The sequence below is a fragment of the Mytilus californianus genome, unplaced genomic scaffold (assembly GCF_021869535.1).
Source record: "Mytilus californianus isolate M0D057914Y unplaced genomic scaffold, xbMytCali1.0.p SCAF_9, whole genome shotgun sequence".
Classification (NCBI taxonomy): domain Eukaryota; kingdom Metazoa; phylum Mollusca; class Bivalvia; order Mytilida; family Mytilidae; genus Mytilus; species Mytilus californianus.
This window is the reverse complement of record NW_026262745.1, coordinates 46,353,872-46,374,857: the sequence shown is the minus strand read 5'-3', so window position 1 is coordinate 46,374,857 and position 20,986 is coordinate 46,353,872. Positions and strand designations below refer to the sequence as shown.

General features: G+C 33.6%; 1 protein-coding gene and 1 long non-coding RNA gene across 9 annotated transcripts in view; both read left to right on the top strand.

Moving 5' to 3' along the window:
- The window catches only part of LOC127714078 (uncharacterized), a 56,584-nt gene extending 44,700 nt beyond the window's left edge, over positions 1–11,884 (top strand). For 3 of the 8 annotated variants that reach the window (XM_052220024.1, XM_052220027.1, XM_052220025.1), the window contains exons 3-4: positions 10,423–10,551; positions 10,885–11,878. In XM_052220024.1, coding sequence (XP_052075984.1) covers positions 10,423–10,551; positions 10,885–11,280 — 525 coding nt within the window. In that variant the 3' untranslated portion in view covers positions 11,281–11,878. Of the gene's footprint in view, positions 1–268; positions 611–2,021; positions 2,166–3,756; positions 4,914–10,422; positions 10,552–10,884 lie in introns of those variants that run through there. The other 5 variants (XR_007987547.1, XR_007987549.1, XR_007987548.1 and 2 more) reach the window with 5 other exon arrangements.
- LOC127714079 (uncharacterized) lies at positions 3,624–5,292 on the top strand. The gene is made up of 2 exons (XR_007987550.1): positions 3,624–3,760; positions 5,067–5,292. It is a non-coding gene; the product is annotated as an uncharacterized LOC127714079 (long non-coding RNA).
- Positions 11,885–20,986: the final 9,102 nt, after the last annotated feature.

Below are 20,986 nucleotides of genomic sequence, written 5' to 3'. Positions count from 1 at the left end.
CTTAATAAAATGTTGCAAATGGGGGCCTCAATAAGTTGTGCCCTTTGGGAGAAATTTGCAGAAGCTTTGCATCGGATAATACACCAAAAAAGTGGAAATGATAATATCCTCCATTATTTAGATGATTTTCTTTTTGTCGAGTCGAGCAAAACATCAAAAGTTGGCAATACTTTGAAGATATTCCAAGAGGTATGCGATAAAATAGGTATTCCTCTTGCTTGTGACAAGACTACTTTGCCTACTACATTACTGATTTTTTGGTATACCAGAGGGACGACACTTTGCACACGGCACGCAGAAACGGATTATATTATCGATCACCGGAAGTTTACGGTTCATTAACAAAATGGAAGTCGAGGTTGTCACATCAAAAAGCGTCTGGTTAAATTCATCAAATATATGGCTTTTCTGCATAGAAGAAGATAAATACAGTGTGCCAATGAGAGACTGTCCATCTGTTCAAGTAAATGTACGGGTTGCTCATATCAGTCCAGCAGATAAACCATTGATACGACGACGAGTGTTGATGGCGGATAGCAGTTGTCTGACGTCGTTGTACAACCAACCCCCATCACAGTTACTGCTCATCACTAACTCATGTGGTTTTAAGGTATTTTGTTACTATTTATATGTATATTTATAAGTCGTCTTGACCCTGATATACAAAATGTCTCTCAATGCCTAGGCTGGTATTATTTATTGAATGAATTGCTCAAGGCGAAGCTATTATAATTATACACACAAAACCAGCAGTCATTAAGTGTTTTATTATGATCACACAGAACAAATCATTTTCAAAAGACTACATACACCACTTTGAAAAAAAAACTTATAGTCACATAAACACGCACAGGATGAACTATTGTTTTTTTTGCCCGCGTCACTGTGGTACACAACATGGTATATATGTCATAATTACACCTTATGTAAGAATCCTTGGCTTTGATTGATTGATAGCCAGTGTATTTTTCACCAATTTACTGTTATCAAATGAATATCGTTCATTTTTTAACGCCGCCGGGGTATATGCAAAAAGGATATGCCTTTTTTACCTTCTCTGCCATGGTATTCGCCAAAAAATACTCTATCCGACTGGACGCTTGTAACGTCACGATCATCAATGCGTTTTTGAACGTTAACATTCGGTGTAATTAAACAGATATAGCATGTTCTTGAGGGGTATTTGCGAAAAATACCAGTCTTGAGAATTAATTTCCCTCGCCTTACGGCTCGGGAAATTTAACATTCTCTCGACTGGTATTTTTCGCAAATACCCTTCCTTAACATGATATATCTGTTCAAAATCTTATTTACTACTTTAATCAAGATCAGGAATTCTTGTGTTAAAATACCTGTGCATATAATTCACATGAGCTAAAATATATTAACATAAAATTGAGATTGGAATGCATTCACCAAAGCAATCCCAGATTATGAAGAAGACGACAGACCCTTACCATATACAGGGGCAGATCCAGCCATTTCAAAAAAGGAGGGTTCCCAACCCTCGATAAAGGGGGGTTCCAACTATAAGTCCCCATTTAAATGCATTGATCGTCCAAAAAAAGGGGGTTCCAACCCCCTGAACCCCCTCCCCCCCCCTCTGGATCCGTCACTGATATATTTGTTATGTTTTAGTTATTACATGTATCAAAATATGTCCTGTCGATTTTCTTTTTAATTATTTCAGGTGACTGTCAGTAATAAATAAGTTTGAAAGTACAATTACTGACACATATATATTTTATACCGTTTGCGATATTGCAGAGTTTAATGTTGCTAAGCACACAAATCAAAACAGAATAGTCAATGATGTTATTGCTGTCCAACAAAAAATTAGTATGAAAAGATGCAGGAAAACTGTTTATTAAAGTATTGATTGGGGTAAATGAAATGAAGTAGCACAAATATTTTATTATTTTTTATATAGAAAAAACATACCAAGATATGATAGGATATATTATTTATGTCAATAAGACAATATGAAGCAACTATTATATGACATTTTTATTTTGTTTCAGTTCAACAAAGATGCAGTTTCTGAAGTTTTCAGTGCTGGGACAAAATCATTGGCTGTGCTAATCTGGTCCTTTGTCATGATTCCTGGAGCTCAGCTGAGATCCCAACCAGACCATTGCAATGCAGTCGACCTGCCAGGAACGCCAGTATGTAGTTACCAAGATTTAAACTGTTCATGTGTAAGCGAAACACATATTTTAACAACAATTTCTACAGATCAACAAGATCAGATCAGATATGATACGTTGTTTAGATAAAGTATGTAAGAATAAATATGAAGCTGCTTTATTTTCAGCAGTTTTTTCAGTTGCCTTCTTTGGTTTGCTAAGGGTGGGGGAAATCACTTCTTCAAAAACTTAGTCTGTTATAAATGGCTTCAACTTAACTATTGCTGATATTTTAGTTAAGAAAAAAGTCCTGGAGCTAAGAGTAAGGTGGTCAAAAACTGACCAAAAGGGAAAATCCGTTACTTTATTGATACCTGGGAACAGAAAAAATCACTGTCCGATACGACTCATTAACGAATACTTAAAGGTACGACCTACCTGTAACAATAACGATTTGTTTATACATTATAATGGTATGCCTTTAACTAGATACCAATTCAGCAGTATACTGGAAAAGGCTTTACATTTTCTTTATATCAGTAAAGGTCTTTTTAGGTCACATAGTTTTAGAATTGGGGGAGCCACTGAACTGGCCAGGCAGGGGGTCTCAAAGGAGGTAATTATGAAATTATGCAGATGGAAATCGCATGCTTATTCTCGTTATATTAGGTTGCAATTTTTCTAGTTACAAAAGGCTAACAAGCTACAAGTTTTCACAGGTCCCAAGATTTTATGGATTGTTGGAAGTTCCCTTGTTCATTGGGCCAATGTAGAGGCAAAGAAATATGGTAGGACCAACCTTGGACTGGAGTCTAAAGGAGTCTCAGCATACTGGATTGGGCAACCTGGTTTACAGTTTAAAGATTTGGACTCCCTACTGGATGCAAAAAGAAAATTTTTACCTTCTCCTAATTTTATTATTATTCACTGTGGAGCTAATGATTTGACAGATTTAGAATTGACAGGGAAGGGTTTAATTGAAAATGTAAAATGTTCTATCCTACGTTACCAGGCTTTATTCAAAAAACTTATTATGATATGGTCTTCAATGCTACAGCGCAGATACTGGCATTTTGCACCCTTAAATGCGGGTCCAATAATCGAACAGAAGAGAAAAAGAGTGAATTTCAGTGGTCAAAAAATTTGTAATAGAAAATGGGGGAAAAGCTATTTTACATGAGAATATTAGGGCAAGTGAAGTGTCTTTAGACAGAACAGATGGAACTCATTTATCACAAACTGGAAATCAGGTTTTCTTAAATAATATACAAGGGTGGGTTGAGTCTTTTCTACGCCCAACAAAATCAACTTTTCCAATGCTTCAATAATGAAAATTTTGTGGAGGTGAGAACCCAAGTCAGATTTGGTAACTGACTTGGGCTCTCATGTGGCGGTCAACTGGTAGTGATTGGGGGATTATTTCACTCGGCCCTTGCTCTGGGCCTGACAAGTTCTACAATTTGCAGGTTTGGAAAATGTGGTTAGTAATAACGGTGGGGTCTACAGATGTGCAACTCTGGGACCTCCTCCACCTCATCTTATAGAGGGAAGGCCTACACCTGCCAACAGGTGGGGCACTAATAACTGGAGCATTGGTAATACGAGTGTGTTTCCCCGGTCACTCCCCATGGTAGGTGTTTTTATGACACTATGTCAACATAGGTCAGCTGATAGGCATTGTGTATAGGTAATCGGTAGTCACCCTGGCGCCTCAACAAAATCTTATAGAATACTCTGTAACCAAAGTAATGCCACAAAGTAAAAATGTATATTCTAGTCATGAAAATGTAAATACAAGTTGGTGTAATAAAATGTATGTTTAATTAGAATGATTGTTTTTTTATAAGTGGTAAAGGTTATAAATGAAAAATAGAGGATGGAAGCTCTACACAAATGAGTATAAAATACAGAAACTCTGTAGTATTTTAATCTTGGTATTTGTGAATTACAATAAACAACAGATAAGGAAAGACAACTCTATAACAATTTTTAATCACTTTGTGATTAAAGGAAGGACTTCAACATAGTTAAGAAAATACAACAACTCTTGATCGTTGTTCTTCATCTCATTGTTATTCGTTCAGTATTATTTTAGGGTCTTCTTCTATAAGTATTGCAATTAATAGAGATTATCAAAATTTTAATTTTCAATAATCTGGTTTAATTCAATCAAACATTTGTGTGGGTGTGTGGGTGTTGCAGCCTTTAGCTCATTGCCATGTATGGCATGGCCATATATGGCGCTCTCACGTGGAATTTGAATTTTGGAATTCCCGTATCGGGCACTTGTTAATTTGCTGTCGACAACAAAGCAGGTGCTGCAGAAAATAGTTCAATTATTTAAAACCCGCCCACCCTCCCAAATGAGAATAGTTGCTGCTGTTTTTTTTTATATTTTCAGGCACTAGTTTGCTGTATTTGGTTGCAATATTATGGTCAACGGAATCCAAGCAGTTCCTCCATGGTATTGGACCAATACAGGATAGTTTGGAGTAAATTTATGTTTCTTTGATTTAGACATTTCCTTTATTAAGCACTTTATTTACATATGGACTATTGTGATTTAAGCAACCAGAAAGAATTAAATTTTATATTAATTAACAATTTTATTAATTAGGAAGAAAACAAGACATTTTAAAGAAATTTATTTTCTCATACCATCCTTAGGCGCAGAGTCAATTTTGAAAGGGAGAGATATAGGGAAACTGGTAGTGATTGGGGGATTATTTCACTCGGCCCTTGCTCTGGGCCTGACAAGTTCTACAATTTGCAGGTTTGGAAAATGTGGTAAGTGGTAACGGTGGGGTCTACAGATGAGTAACTCTGGGACCTCCTCCACCTCATCTTATAGAGGGGAGCCCTACACCTGCCAACAGGTGGGGCACTAATAACTGGAGCATTGGTAGTACGAGTGTTTTCCCCGGTCACTCCCCATGGTAGGTGGTGGTGTAACCGTGTTTAACTACCAGGGGTTTTTATGACACTATGTCAACATAGGTCAGCTGATAGCCATTGTGTATAGGTAATCGGTAGTCACCCTGGCGCCTCAACGAAATATTATAGAATACTCTGTAGCAAAAGTAATGCCACAAAGTAAAAATGTATATATTCAAGTCATGAAAATGTAAATACAAGTTGGTGTAATAAAATGTATGTTTAATTAGAATGATTGTTTTTTTATAAGTGGTAAAGGTTATAAATGAAAAATAGAGGATGGAACCTCTACACAAATGAGTATAAAATACAGAAACTCTGTAGTATTTTAATCTTGGTATTTGTGAATTACAATAAACAACAGACAAAGAAAGACAACTCTATAACAATTTTTAATCACTTTGTGATTAAAGGAAGGACTTCAACATAGTTAAGAAAATACAACAACTCTTGATCGTTGTTCTTCATCTCATTGTTATTCGTTCAGTATTATTTTAGGGTCTTCTTCTATGAGTATTGCAATTAATGATATCAAATTTTGTTATTATTCTTTTCATCGAGCATACTTGTTTCTCTCTTTAATTCCCCATGGCGACATGGTAAGGTTTAGTATTCGCAAATATAGCCATAACCTTTACCTTATTAACATTGTATTGCGTATAAATATCTCAATTAATACGTTACTGTCGTCCATGTTCAAACTGAAAGAACTTTTTTTTTGGCTCCTGACATAAAACGTGCGTTAACAGAATTATCAGGAATTTTGTGGAAATGAACCGATTGTGTTCTATATTAAATTATTACATTGTCACTGGACTCGCATTTGGGGCGGGGCATGCACAGTAACAACGATCAGTCTGTCAACTCAATGCACCTGTCCCTCTCCTTTTAGAGTTTATGCGATACCCTCAGTTTTCAAGTTTTACCTTGATTTGCTTCTTCGTAATGGATATAAGATATAAGCATCGTAAATTATTGTTGCCTCTGATTTACAATTCACACGTATACAGTCATGTTATTTGGAATGGAGAAATCTTTGTTGCTTGTATATTTTTTGTTTATCAGAATCTTTCAAAGAATTTCAATTTAATCTTTCATTTTGTATTGATATATATTCTAGAAGGTAACCCATACAAGTGTGGGTATGGAGGACTTTTTACAAATATATCTATGGATACAATTCAGTCATTCTAGTTTTGTTTCTTAATTTCAATTGAAATGAAGTATCTAAATAAATATAAATTCATAAACAGCTAGTATATATAGTACTCTCATTATAAAAATAAGACACTTTTTTTTTATCAAAGCCTCACTTTTAGTTTGAAACATGTGTTTTTCTACAAATTGACAAATCGTTCCTTTTTCATTAGACTTTCTATGTTAATACTATATACGCAACTCGTATTAAGCAGAAATAGTAATTTCAGTTCCTGAGTAAAGTGGTCATGTTAACCGGGTATATACATTTGGTATTGTGGTCTTTAATTGCTTTTTTTAAAATGTTTACCAAAATCATATCATTCATTTATTTCCAACTCCAAGGAGGTCTGTCTAAAATAAAGTGAAAAAATAGGGAGGACTATAAATATATCAACTGATGTAACAAAAGAAAATCAAGTGTCGGATTCCAGTCATTAATACTGACATTTTCTTATGCGGGTTAACTCTTACAAAGAAATGGTGTTAAGTTAATCTTAGCTGTTTTTTGTCAGCTTAGGTTAAACATAACAACATCTGAAAAATAATTTTCGTATCCAAGAATACAATATAACGTAAACATGTGTCAAAGTGAAATCATGATCCGAACAAAATTTTATTAACCACAAAAGGGTCAATATATATTCAGAAGTCAGTATCCAGGATTATTAAGATTAGATAATATTCTTTCGTTGTCTATTCGGACGAGACATTTGATTGATGCATACTGCATTCATACCACAGACGCCCACGCATCAATATAAGATAACAGGTAGTTTAAATACAAACTAAAGTTAGCGTAGGTTAGTTGCTTGGGTAAGCACTTGTTGGTTCATCATCATTCTTATCATAAAGAAATTGCTTTCTTCAATAACAATCGATCGCCGATTTTAAAATGGTGTATGAATTTTTACAACAAATAGTTTCCATATCTTTAAATGCCCTTTAACTTCTTTTTTTTCTTTATGTGGGATGACGGTGGTGGAGTTTTGATTTATTCAAGGTTTATATTTAAAACAGATTAATTTCAGATATATATCTAATCTGAAAGATTTATTAACTGTTATCTCATATATGCTAGTTGTCCAGGTGTGTGAGTTTAGAATCTTTAATATCTGATGTATTATTGAAAATAGCGTACGATTATTGTAAAGAGAAGAATATGCGTATGGATTAAATGGACAGATACCTTCCTAGTTGAAAGTTAGACATGTCTTTCTAAAAACACTGTGTAACAGTTTCTTTTAAAACAATAGCATAGCGACTATTGTTAGTAATTGCATCTTACAGGCCGACTCAATGCATACTACGTTCACTTGTGTTAATATGTCTTTTGATTGTGTTAAGACATTTCAATTGATATTTTATAGTGTGTCTTTCTATGTTGTGATTTTACACTATTGATTTTTGGGTAAGGGTGAAGGTTGGTACCTATTAAAACGTTTAAACTCGCTGCATTTGCTTGCACCCTGTCCTAAGTGAGGAACCTGATGTTCAGTAGTTGTTGTTTGTTGATGTAGTTCATAAGTGTTTCTCGTTTCTCGTTTTTTATATAGATTAGACAATTGGTTTTCCCGTTTGAATGGTTTTACACTAGTCATTTTGGGGACCTTTATAGTTTACAATGCTCCGTGTTGAAGACCGTACTTTGACCTATAATGGTTTTTCGTTTACAAATTGTGACTTGGATGGAGAGTTGTCTCATTGGCACTCATACCACATCTTATTATATCTACTTCCTGTAAATGTTTTTAAACTATGACTTTCCTGTCTGAATTGATTCAACTCGTCATTTTGGACCGTATTTTGATCAATAATTATTATCTTTTTTTTTACATTGTGACTTGGATAGAGAGTTGTCTCATACCACATCTTGTTATTTATATATATATACTTTCAATTATGGACCATTAATGTACCGTGTAGAGAAACGCTTCAACATTGACATATTATACATTTTTATTATAAGTTACATAAGCGGGCAATAAGAATAATTTTGAATGAGGGTTTTGATATTTCATCATCAGTTATGTATAACGAGTAAGGATGTCTTAACATTTAAAATGAAATTTAATATTTTATTGCAATGATTATTTATAAGTATGAATAAACTAGCACCAGAATGTTAATCTGACCTCTATTTTTAAGTTGTTCAATTGTTGATAACTATGCATTATGATCATATTCCCTAAGGATATATATTTGTTTGACAAGAATAAAACCAGTGTAGTGAAAGAATACCGTTATGCATTCTGGAACCTTTTGTTGAATTCCCTGCCTTTGACTTTGACAAATAGAAAAAACATAAAAGAACTGTTGATTGAAATTAATTAATTACATTTTTTGACGGGTACCGTTTAGTGTCTAAATAAACATTGAGCTCATGGGTCGCCCAGATATATTCAATACTACTTTGCAAGTGAATAGATAAACACAAAATACACTTTCTGCATGTTTGAATGATTTTTGGGTAGCCCCGGGGACACAACGACTACCAGTAGTATCATCGAGTCGGTCGTTGTATAATAGTCTATGTCAGAAAGCACTGTGCTTTGTAATGGAATGCCAAATATCATTGTTTATATTATTATGGTGACTGAAGTTTACCGATTTTTAAATTTTTAAAACGATTAAGAGGAGACGAATCAAGGCAACAGAAAAAAATGAATGAAAATAAGTCGTCTTCAAATGATGTGTTAGATATAAGAAAGAAGATGTGTTTTTCCAATGAAACAACTCTTCATCCAAGTCACAATTCGTAAAAGTAAACCATTATAGGCCAAAGTGCGGTCTTCATGTTGCATTGAATTACACAAAAAAGCAAGTTTTACTATACAACAGACCCATTTCTAGCTATAGGCAACGGATATATATTGTTAATATTTTCAACTACAGTTATCTATTCTTTAACATATTATATTTTTCTGCAACCAAAATTTCAATGAGAAATTGCAATTTGACATTTAATGAATATCATACATATTCAGAAAAAATAGCTAGAGGCTCCAAGGTGCCTGTGTCGCTCACCTGATATTTTGGTTTATAATTGATGCATGAAATAATGCAACCATTATACTTTTGCTTTAGTTTCAGAGATATAGGCCAAAAACTGCATTTTACCCCTATATTCTATTTTTAGCAACGTCGGCCATGATGGTTGGCAGGCGGGGTCATCGGACACTTTTTTCAAACTAAATATCCTAACGATAATTGTGGCCAAGTGTGTGGTTAAATTTGTCTCAGTAGTTTCAGAGGAGAAGATTTTTGTAAAAGATCACAACAATTTATTAAAAATTTACTTTAAAGGGCAATAACTCCTTAATTGGGTCAATTGGCAATTTTGGTAATGTTTGTAGATCTTACTTGGCTGAACATTATTGCTGTTTAGAGTTTATCTCTATCTATAATAATAATCAAGATAATAACCAAAAACTGTAAAACTTCCCTAAAATTTCCAATTCAGGGGCAGCAACCTAATAATGGGTTGTCTGATTCGTCAGGGCAGATAGATCCTAACCTGATGAAAATGTTTACTCCATGTCAGATTTACTCTGAATGCTTTAGTTTCAGAGATATAAGCCAAAAACTGTATTTTATTCCTATGTTCTATTTTTAGCCATGGTGACCATGTTGGTTGGCAGGGGGATCGTCGCACTCTTTTTTACACTAGATACCCCAATAATGATTGTGGCCCAGTTTGGTTAAATTTGGCCCCGTAGTTTCAGAAAAGATGTAAAAGTTAACGGACGACGACGACTGACGACGGACGCCAAGTGATGAGGAAAGCTTACTTGGCCTTTTCAACTCTGGCAACTATTATTTTCTTCAATGTTCGATTTCGTTTATAAGGTTTAGCCACTGAAACATTATTTTGACATGAAAATTAAGAAAGTCATACACACAGTTTCAGAAAAGATGTAAAAGTTAATGGACGACGACGACTGACGACGGACGCCAAGTGATGAGAAAAGCTTACTTGGCCTTTTCAACTCTGGCAACTATTATTTTCTTTAATGTTCGATTTCGATTATAAGGTTTAGCCACTGAAACATTATTTTGACATGAAAATTAAGAAAGTCATACACACAACTTGTCAGAAATATAAATATAAGAAAATGTGCTACAGTATGAGCTAATCAATGTCATGTATTCCTTTCTTTATCAGGAACGCCATTTTCATGTTCACTATCCAAAAGCAGTAATAGTAGGAGACAATGGGAAAATAATTGTAGGAAAAAACAAAAGAAAGAAAAGTAACGGAAGCCTATCTTCAGAAATTAAACAGCAACACTTGGTAAGTTAACTTCAGTTCTCTATCAATTCAATTGATAACATAAAACATTTACTCTTATTAGTCGGCAAATGAATAACATCATGGTCGAGTTTTCCAAGTAGTCCATCTTAAAAGAATGTAGGTAAACTATTTTCACAGATTATACATGAACATTTGTCTGCTCATACAGTATCTGAATAATAAAAAGCGCTTCGGTCGCACGAAATTTATCAAATTGGGTTTTGAGTGACTTTTTAATTATTATGAGTTTATACGAAATTTCTGTGCCACATATTTATATGCACAACAATTGTAAAATGGTATTTCCTTTTCTGGCATATATTTATTTTATAGAATACAACTGATGTATCGTCGTCATCATCATCTTACCAATCAGAAAATGAATACAATGAAAAATCATATAAAAGGGTAGCAAGGCCCATGGATATTGAATCGTCTACCTCCGATTCAGAAAAGATTTCCGACGACTCAGAGGAGGAAAGATCTAGGTCTAATGCTATGGTAAAGTCGAAACAATGTAAAACTGAAGCAGAAATTAAGAAAGTTATTTTCGAATATAAAGAAGATTTGATGAAACGAGCGGAAGCCAAGACAAAATCATTAGAAAAACATTTGCTTGGTAAATTGAACAAAGCGGGTATCTCTGATCAGAGCAAATTGAAAAAGTTACAACGTTTAGATACTTTAACCAAAAATGAAAAGAGCTCAAATATGTACATAGTCACATGATCTATAAAGTCTTAATTTTTACAGTTTAATACGGCTGCAAATGATCGTTCAGAAATTAGAATACCAATATTTTGACCTAAGAACTGCTGTGAATAAAAATATGAGCGAACATAAATAAAATATTTTCAACAAATGAAAAATAAGCGTAAACTGAAATGTTAATTTGTTCACATTTTGTGTTGGTTGTATACATGTTGGCTTATACTTGGTATTAACCATCCTTACCATTGCAGCCCCTGTTTCATGACATTTCCTTATGATACATAATTCTTAAGTAAATTCATTTTAACATCTGCATTTTTGGTATGATTATATAATTATTTTCTTCTTTCACCTTCACATTTCATAAACTTCCTATTTTCATATTAACATATACTCTTTGCAGTCGTATTTTATACACGTGCGTTGCCGTCGTTTGCATCGTGTCAACTTTTTTGTTTGTCTATCTGTAAATACAGTTTGATATGTTTCCCTTGGTATTTCATAGGAAAATTGTTCCTGGATGTTATATATTTAGCATTGCTAAAGCTTGTACGCAAATGTCAAACGGGAGTTATTTCTCAAAACATGATATTGGTACTCGTTTTCAATAATAAGAAAAGTTTTCAAACTTAAGGTAGATAGGGTGTCTTCCTCCATCTTGGATTTGTAATACCTGAAAACAATCGGTCTAGATCTGTAATAGAATGTGCAAATTTTGAGAGTAGTAGGTAATTCATATGTAAGAATTTTCATTTCAATATAGAAAATGACATGTTTTATCATATTTATGGTTGTATTTTACAAAAAACAGAAAACTTTTGTTTGATTCAATTTTTTCCAACTTTGCCACATAAGGGGAGGCAACTCAAATGTAAGGGCAGATAATTCAGATAAAGGTACTTTTACAATAGAATGTGTTAGGAATTTACCTATTTTATTATGTAGCAAGAAAACGAGTCCGGTGACCCCATTTTTTCTTTTTCTTATCTGAAAGCATTATATTAAAGCTATCTTCTCATATTTTATCTGAAAATTCTATGGTGCAGTTTTCGTTTTATGGCAGAAAATTGGGTTTTCCATGCATAATCTATACAAAATCTGTTGATTTTGAACAACCTGTAGCGTGAAAATAAGCCCCGTGACCCATTCTTTTTATCATTTTTTTTTAAAAAGCTTGATATAAACTACATTTTGGCAAATTATTAAAAAAATCTATGGATTATAATTTAGACACCCCATCTACCTTAACCTGAATTTTCTCAGTCAAATTTGTTGTAGTTCTAACGTTTTAAAGATTGTTAAGGGACAATCTGACTGATACTGGCGTTTTTAAATTCTACATAGAATTGTCATTGTTTTTTTATTTGTTGATAGGAATTGTTAATCAAACATGTAATGTGACAAAATGTTGTACATAACTTACGGTTTTATACAAATTTCATACTACTCTTAGCTGAACAGGATGCATGTGTTTGTTTCTCTCGCCATGGCGAGTACATCTCACAACCATATCACGTATCCTCATTTGTTTGTGTTTAAAAATTTTCTATTTTGAATAGATAGTTAGAATCATATTATTTTAAAAATCAGTTTACAAAATGGATGAAACAGTATTACACGTATTACTTTAAGGATAGCATTGTTACAGTAACGTTTTCTATAATGATTGTTTTGGGTTTTTTTTTTACTTTTTGATATTTTTTGATATTTTATATTTTTCAAGTAAATGTTCTTTATTATTTATCATCATTAATAACGTTATATATTTGTCATTTGAGAGCATATTATACATGCAATGTCTTTTTGAAATGGGAAGTGTGTAATCCTAAACCCGCTCTCTGCATGTAAAGACATATTGATACACTTTGTAGTGATCTCTTTATTTCATTCATTCGATTTTTTTCTATTTCCATTCCCTTTTATTTAGACCTTATATTTGACCCACAGTCAAGACGTTATGTATATGGAGGTTCGTTTGAAGGCAACAATAGCTTATATTCATAACTTGGTACAGGCCTTTTCAAAAATATTATGGATAATAAAGATACCATTATAAAAACATTCGCCCACTATTAAAAAACGTTTTGTTTCCAAATGTAACTGTCAACATGTACAATAACATATTTTCACCTAAATTTTCTGACATAATTTCTGTCAAAATGATAGAATTGCTAGTGTATGTTACCTAAGTGTATGTCTACAGTTTCCTTTTTCATCATTGCTATTAAATATTTCAAATAATTGTCTTTAATGTCAACAATGACTGTACGTATCTGTGCCACCTGTAGTAGCGAGGATAATATATTATTGGCACAAACGGTAAAACTACTGGAAACACGATTTCACATATTTAGAAGTTTTTAGTTCCAAGAACATGTCTATCATTTATCTGAAATATTTAGAAAACGGCTTTAATGACTCAGGGGGCATTTATCATATATCAGTACATAACTATAAAAACTAGAGGCTCTAAAGAGCCTGTGTCGCTCACCTTGGTCTATGTGCATATTAAACAAAGGACACAGATGGATTCATGACAAAATTGTGTTTTGGTGATGGTGATGTGTTTGTAGATCTTACTTTACTGAACATTCTTGCTCCTTACTATTATCTCTATCTATAATGAACTTGGCCCGGTAGTTACAGTGGAAAATACTTTGTAAAAATTTACAAAAATTTACAAAATTTATGAAAATTGTAAAAAATTGACTATAAAGGGCAATAACTCCTTAAGGGGTCAATTGACAATTTTGGTCATGTTGCCTTATTTGTAGATCTAACTTTGCTGTACATTATTGCTGTTAACAGTTTATCTCTATCTATAACAATATTCAAGATAATAACCAAAAGCTGCAAAATTTTCTTAAAATTACCAATTCAGGGGCAGCAACCCAACAACGGGTTGCCTGATTGGTCTGAAAATTCCAGGGCAGATAGATCTTGACCTAATGAACAATTTTATCCTCATCAGATTTGCTCTAAATGCTTTGGTTTCAGAGATATGAGCCAAAAACTGCATTTTACCCTATGTACTATTTTTTAGCCATGTCGGCCATCTTGGTTCGCGGGCGGGGTCATCGGACACATTTTTTAAACTAGATACCTTAATGATAATTGTGGACAAGTTTGGTTAAATTTGTCTTAGTAGTTTCAGAGGAGAAGATTTTTGTAAAAAATTACAAAAAATTACGAAAAATGGTTAAAAATTGACTATAAAGGGCAATAACTCCTTAAGGGGTCAACTGACCATTTTGGTCAAGTTGACTTATTTGTAGATCTTACTTTGCTGAACATTATTGCTGTGTACAGTTTATCTCTATCTATAATAATATTCAAGATAATAACCAAAAACTGCAAAATTTCCTTAAAATTACCAATTCAGGGGCAGCAACCCAACAACGGGTTGCCTGATTGGTCTGAAAACTTCAGGGCAGATAGATCTTGACCTAATGAACAATTTCATCCTATCAGATTTGCTCTTTATGCTTTGGTTTTAGAGATATGAGTCAAAAACTGCATTTTACCCTATGTACTATTTTTTAGCCATGTCGGCCATCTTGGTTCGAGGGCGGGGTCATCGGACACATTTTTTAAACTAGATACCCTAATGATGATTGTGGACAAGTTTGGTTAAATTTGTCTTAGTAGTTTCAGAGGAGAAGATTTTTGTAAAAGATTACAAAAATTTACGAAAAATGGTTAAAAATTGACTATAAAGGGCAATAACTCCTTAAGGGGTCAAATGACCATTTTGGTCAAGGTGACTTATTTGTAGATCTGACTTTGCTGAACATTATTGCTGTGTACAGTTTATCTCTATCTATAATAATGTTCAAGATAATAACCAAAAACGGCAAAATTTCCTTAAAATTACCAATTCAGGGGCAGCAACCCAACAACGGGTTGTCCGATTCATCTGAAAATTTCAGGGCAGATAGATCTTGACCTGATAAACAATTTTACCCTAGTCAGATTTGCTCTAAATGTATTGGTTTCAGAGATATAAGCCAAAATCTACATTTTACCCCTATGTTCTATTTTTAGCCATGGCGGCCATCTTGGTTGGTTGGCCGGGTCACCGGACACATTTTTTAAACAAGATACCCTAATGATGATTGTGGCCAAGTTTGGTCAAATTTGGCCCAGTAGTTTTAGAGGAGAAGATTTTTGTAAAAGTTTACGGACGACGGACGACGGACGACGGACGACGGACGCCAAGTGATGAGAAAAGCTTACTTGACCTTTCAGGTCAGGTGAGCTAAAAATCAATTCATGAGAGATGATTTGCCAAAAACATATTGTGTTCAAATAAGGTAGAACTTTTTATACCGATATTATAAAATATATAGAGGGTACTGCTATGTGTCTCAAAGTGTCTCGAAGCACCGATATGTATAGTGTTGATTAGAACTCTCTCAATAGTTTAATTTGTTACCACCTAATATGTGTTCAGAGAATTTACAAATATATCTGTTTTTTTAAACAATTATTTGTCATTATTTACAATGAAAGATAACGTTATTAATTATTTTGTTGAATAAAATTACTTTTAAAAATGAATTTGTTTAAATATATGATTTTAAAACAATATTAACCAGAACTAATATTGTTAATCAAAAACTTTGTTCATAGATTAATGAGATGTTTATGAACAGGAAAATGATAACGAGTTGCTTTAATCTTTTCACCTTTCTAATGCACATCGTGCTTGATGTTCCAACATTTCAAAATATTTTCTTTTATTTATATGTTGGCAATTAAGAGATATTGGTTATATACAACAGTCCAATGATTATCAACATTGCACACCACCAACATAAGAACACGATTCGGAAGCAGTTGTGTTATTAACCAACACGCTGAATAAAAAACCGTAAAAAAATAAATAACAAAGCATATTGATGTCTGTTAATTGCCTAAATATGCATCTTAAGTATTACACAAATGTATATGAAAATTAGAAGCCGTGGTACAATTGCCAGTGAGAGGACTATCCATTAGAAACCAAACGGCGTAGGAATAGGCGACTTGAGGTTACCGCCCAGTCTTCGACAATACAAAAAAACAACCTATAACGTATGGTAAGCTATAAAAAGTCCCAACATGACAAAATGTAAAACAAATCAAACGCGAAAACAAACAAAATGGAAAACAGATACAAGACAGTTATTACCACGGCAATGAAAACTCTTAGTGGCAAACAATTATCGACGTATGTAATATATTGTAAAGTCACAAGAAAACGTTATATAGTTTCTCTCCTTTTATAACAAGCGATTAGAATAGCAGACTTTAGGTGTTTCGTGTAATTTAATATTTAATGTTGCTCTGTGATTAAATTCCCCACGTACCAAAGTTAACTTATATTTCTGCTGGCTGTTTATGTCATTTAAACACGATTATTCTCAAATCATATTTCTCAGCTAATGCAGGAAGATCCAGAGAAAAAAATAAATACGATCGATTGATATGTATCAAAGCCTGGATGGGCCCTTTGATTTAAAGTTACAAGGCTAGTTCTGACGGAATTATTCCGTTAAAAACATCTGAAGCAAAAGCATCGAGAAGACATTAAATATATGTATAAAGATTCGAAAACGACCTATTTGAAACTGTTTAAAGAAGTAGTAAACTCTTTTAACAGGTCGGGAACTCTAGATTTCCTGACGTCAGAATATAGTTGCATAGTAGTTTCCAAAGTGGAAGGTAAACATGGCCTTGAAAAAACTGACCAATCGACTTAATGAACTACAATGCATTGTGGGCTGCTACGAGTTTACTACCACTTAAAAACACGTGGAATTATTGGGAAAACTGTAAACTAATATAGTGTCTGGGACTCGCATAATAAATGTGTTTAATGTAAAATATATAACATGATCTTCAATTTGCATGCTCAGATTAAAAAATATTGTTTACTGGCTTCACGATTCGACTTTCTTTTTCGCCTTGTAAAAGTAGTTGAACAGGTTTTATCAATTGTTATGAATTGTACCTGTGCATTAATTTCACGTGAAACAGTGAAATTTCCAATGAAGTGACCACTGTCCAGTATAAAAATCATTTGAGCTCTTTAAAAACTGTCAAAACGGTTTGAAGGAATGGGTTACACATCTATCTATATATATGCTATTGGATTTTTCGTATCCTGTATAATTCCATTCCAAAAACATTGCTGCTTCGAAAAACACAAAGAACATGGCACTGAAACACTGCTTAATTTCAAGCATGTTCCCGTTGTGGCTTTACAGGCTGCCCGGCAATATGGATGTAACGACAGACGCAGACTTATCTGCACTGGATGTGTAAACATTATAATCAGGACCTGATCTAAAGGTAAGTACATCACATTCAGTATTCTCCAAAATTTGTGTTATAAAAAGCGGGCACGTTAAATAGCTTAACATATTTTGTATACTTTTGTCCATCGATGAAGTCCGTTTGTTGCTAATTTTATCCCAAAATATACCTAGGAGGTATTTTTATCGCTCGGCTGCTGTCCTATTGACTTTTGTGCATTATCTTAAATCGATTAAATCCTCTGGATCATAGTGGGTGCCATGTTGCCCATTTAGGTTTTCTAAAACGTGCTTTGTATAAGAAAGCTAGAAATAAGAAGATGAGGTATGAGTGCCAAATGAGACATCTCTCCATCCAAGACATAATCTAGTAAAGTAAGCAATCATAGGTTACAGGACGACCTTCAACGCTGAAAAGTTAGCTATAAAGGAACCAAAAATGACTAGACTAAGTGTTAAACAATTCAAACGAAAAAACCAACGGCCTAATTTATATACAAAACGAGAAGAGAAAGTATCCAATAAATGAGAGAAATATCATTGCAAGCAGCTGTAGTTTCGTTTTGTTTTCGTCTTTGCAAAGTTCGTTTTCTTCTAATGTAGATATTGGAATTTTTTATATTTTTAACGGACTCGGATATTTGCCAATCTTAATAAAATCATTTATAATGCTATCTATGTTTATGTGCGACAAGGCAGTGAACTTTGATATGTTTTGTAAAAATTGCAGCGTTGGGTCTTAACCTATTATGATTGGGGAAAATATGGCTACATTACCTTAAGAACAAAGGGAACAGTTTGAAATAGAAAAAAAGTTTTTAAAAATACTGAAATATGCCAAAAAATCAATACTTTCAGATTTTGTTAACATTGTCAGACAAGAATTAAGAAATGTCTTGAGCAGTTTTGATGAAATATGATAGACGATATAGGCTTTATACATGTTCTGTGCCTGTCAAATTCTAAATATAAAAATATTACACAGTATTCTATAGTAAATATCTCTTTTCAAGATAATGGAAAACCAATCTTTCTGAAAGGTGTTTGTATATAAAAATAAGGAGATGTGGTATGATTGCCAATGAGACAACTATCCACCAAAGTTGAAATGAAGTGGATGTAAGCAGTTATAGGTAACCGTAAGTCCTTCAACAATGAGAAAAAACCATACCGTATAGTCGGCTATAAATGGCCCCGATTGATAATTACACGTGTTTGTTTCTTAAAGACAAATTGATAAATACATGCCCTTCATCGATTTAAATGACTTTTTAATCATAAATGAAGATACAATATTATAACCTCAATTTTGTGAAAAGCTGGGAAATTTTAGTGACCCGAACAGATATTTGACACACTCTAAGTCTTCCCCTTTTTTACGAACCCAAAATTCAAGGATCCGTTCTTTTTTTAACTATCTAAATGAAAGTTTGTCTTATGGGTAATTGTGTTTTTCACTGTTGTTTCGTTGTTGTCTTGTGGACGAATACCTTAAATCTTCGTGTAATCATCAATCATAGTAATGGCTATATTTCGGTTAATTCAAACACTCGTTTCTTCGCATAGAAACAACTCTTCGTTGATCTGAGCATGGAACAAATACTTTATATCACGGACTATAAATGTGGATACAAAAAATGAAAAACTAAGCGAAATTGTAAATCCCGCAATGCATGAAAAAATGTGTTTATTTCAGTAAATGACACGTGTTCTCGGTTGATCGTTAACACGTAGTAGTCCATTATGCATTGCTACTCATTTAGTGGATTGGTCAAAACCCCAGGTAAAAAAAATTGCGCCATACGTACATGTGCGAGAACATAAATATGCTAATTTATGCATATCCATATAAGGTAGTGTTCCCGACCTGTTAAATGGATAGCCATGTTTGCAAATATATGTTCATTTAATAGATATTTTTTTTCTATATTCGCATAAGGTAAGATAATATTTTGTTATTGTGGCAATGAGCAGACCGGGATTGCCGTAAATTTAGTTGGGGAAAATATGTAGGTAACCGGATTTTTTTCTTACTAATGACTATTTGGGACACTCTGAAAGGTGGGTTATAAAAGAGCTGTAGGTTTTGTAATCTATATTCATGATTTTCCTCCGTTTTTTCCAAATACGCAGCAAAGATTAACATTTCAAAATGTCAGTGTAACAAGCTTTGGGAATCTGATGTTCAGTAGTTGTCGTTTGTTGATGTGGTTCATAAGTGTTTCTCGTTTCTCGTTTTTTATATAGATTAGACCGTTGGTTTTCCCGTTTGAATGGTTTTACACTAGTAATTTTTGGGGCCCTTTATAGCTTGCTGTTCGGTGTGAGCCAAGGCTCCGTGTTGAAGACCGTACTTTGACCTATGATGGTTTACTTTTATAAATTTTGAATTGGATGGAGAGTTGTCTCATTGGCACTCATACCACATCTTCTTATATCTATTGGATAAAATGTTCTCCATAAATAATGAAAACAAGAAAATATGTACTACTTGCATGCCAATTCAAATACAAAAATGTAACAGATCATGTATAGCTCATTTAACCGTAAGGGTCAAGTGAGCCGTTCTCATCATTTAGAGTCCGTCGTCTGTTAACTTTTACAAAAATCTTCTCCTCTGAAACTACTGGGCTAATTAGAACCAAACTTGGCCAGAATTATCATTGTGATATCTAGTTTTTAAAATGTGTCTGTAGATCCTCTCTGCCAACCAGCATGGCCTACATGGCTGAAATAGAACATAGAGGTAAAATGTATTTGTTATTTTGTAAACCGTTATGTAGATAGATAAAAATCTTAGGGAGCCGAAATATTCAGAATGTTGGAGAAGTCTACCTACTATCCATTTAGATGTAAACTGTCAGACGACTTCTTATAGGAGTTATTGTCATACATGACAATTATATAATAGATATAGAGATATATAAAAAAGAAGATGTGGTATGATTGCCAATGAGACAACTCTCCACAAGAGACCAAATGACACAGAAATTAACAACTATAGGTCACTGTACGGCCTTCAACAATGACCAAAGCTCATACCGCACAGTCAGCTATAAAAGGCCCCGAAATGACAATGTAAAACAATTCAAACGAGAAAACTAACGGCCTAATTTATGTACAAAAAATGAACGAAAAACAAATATGTAACAAATAAACAAGCGACAACCACTGAATTACAGGCTCCTGACTTGGGACAGGCACATGCATACATAATGTGGCGGGGTTAAACATGTTAGCGGGATCCCAACCCTCCCCCTAACCTGGGACAGTGGTGTAACAGTACAACAAAAGAACGAACTATAAAAATCAGTTGAAAGAGGCTTAACACATCAGATGGATAAAAATACAAATACTACAAATACAAGTGGACGTGGCCGGGTACTTGTACATCCAAACAACAAAAAGACACTAAGTACAGTGAA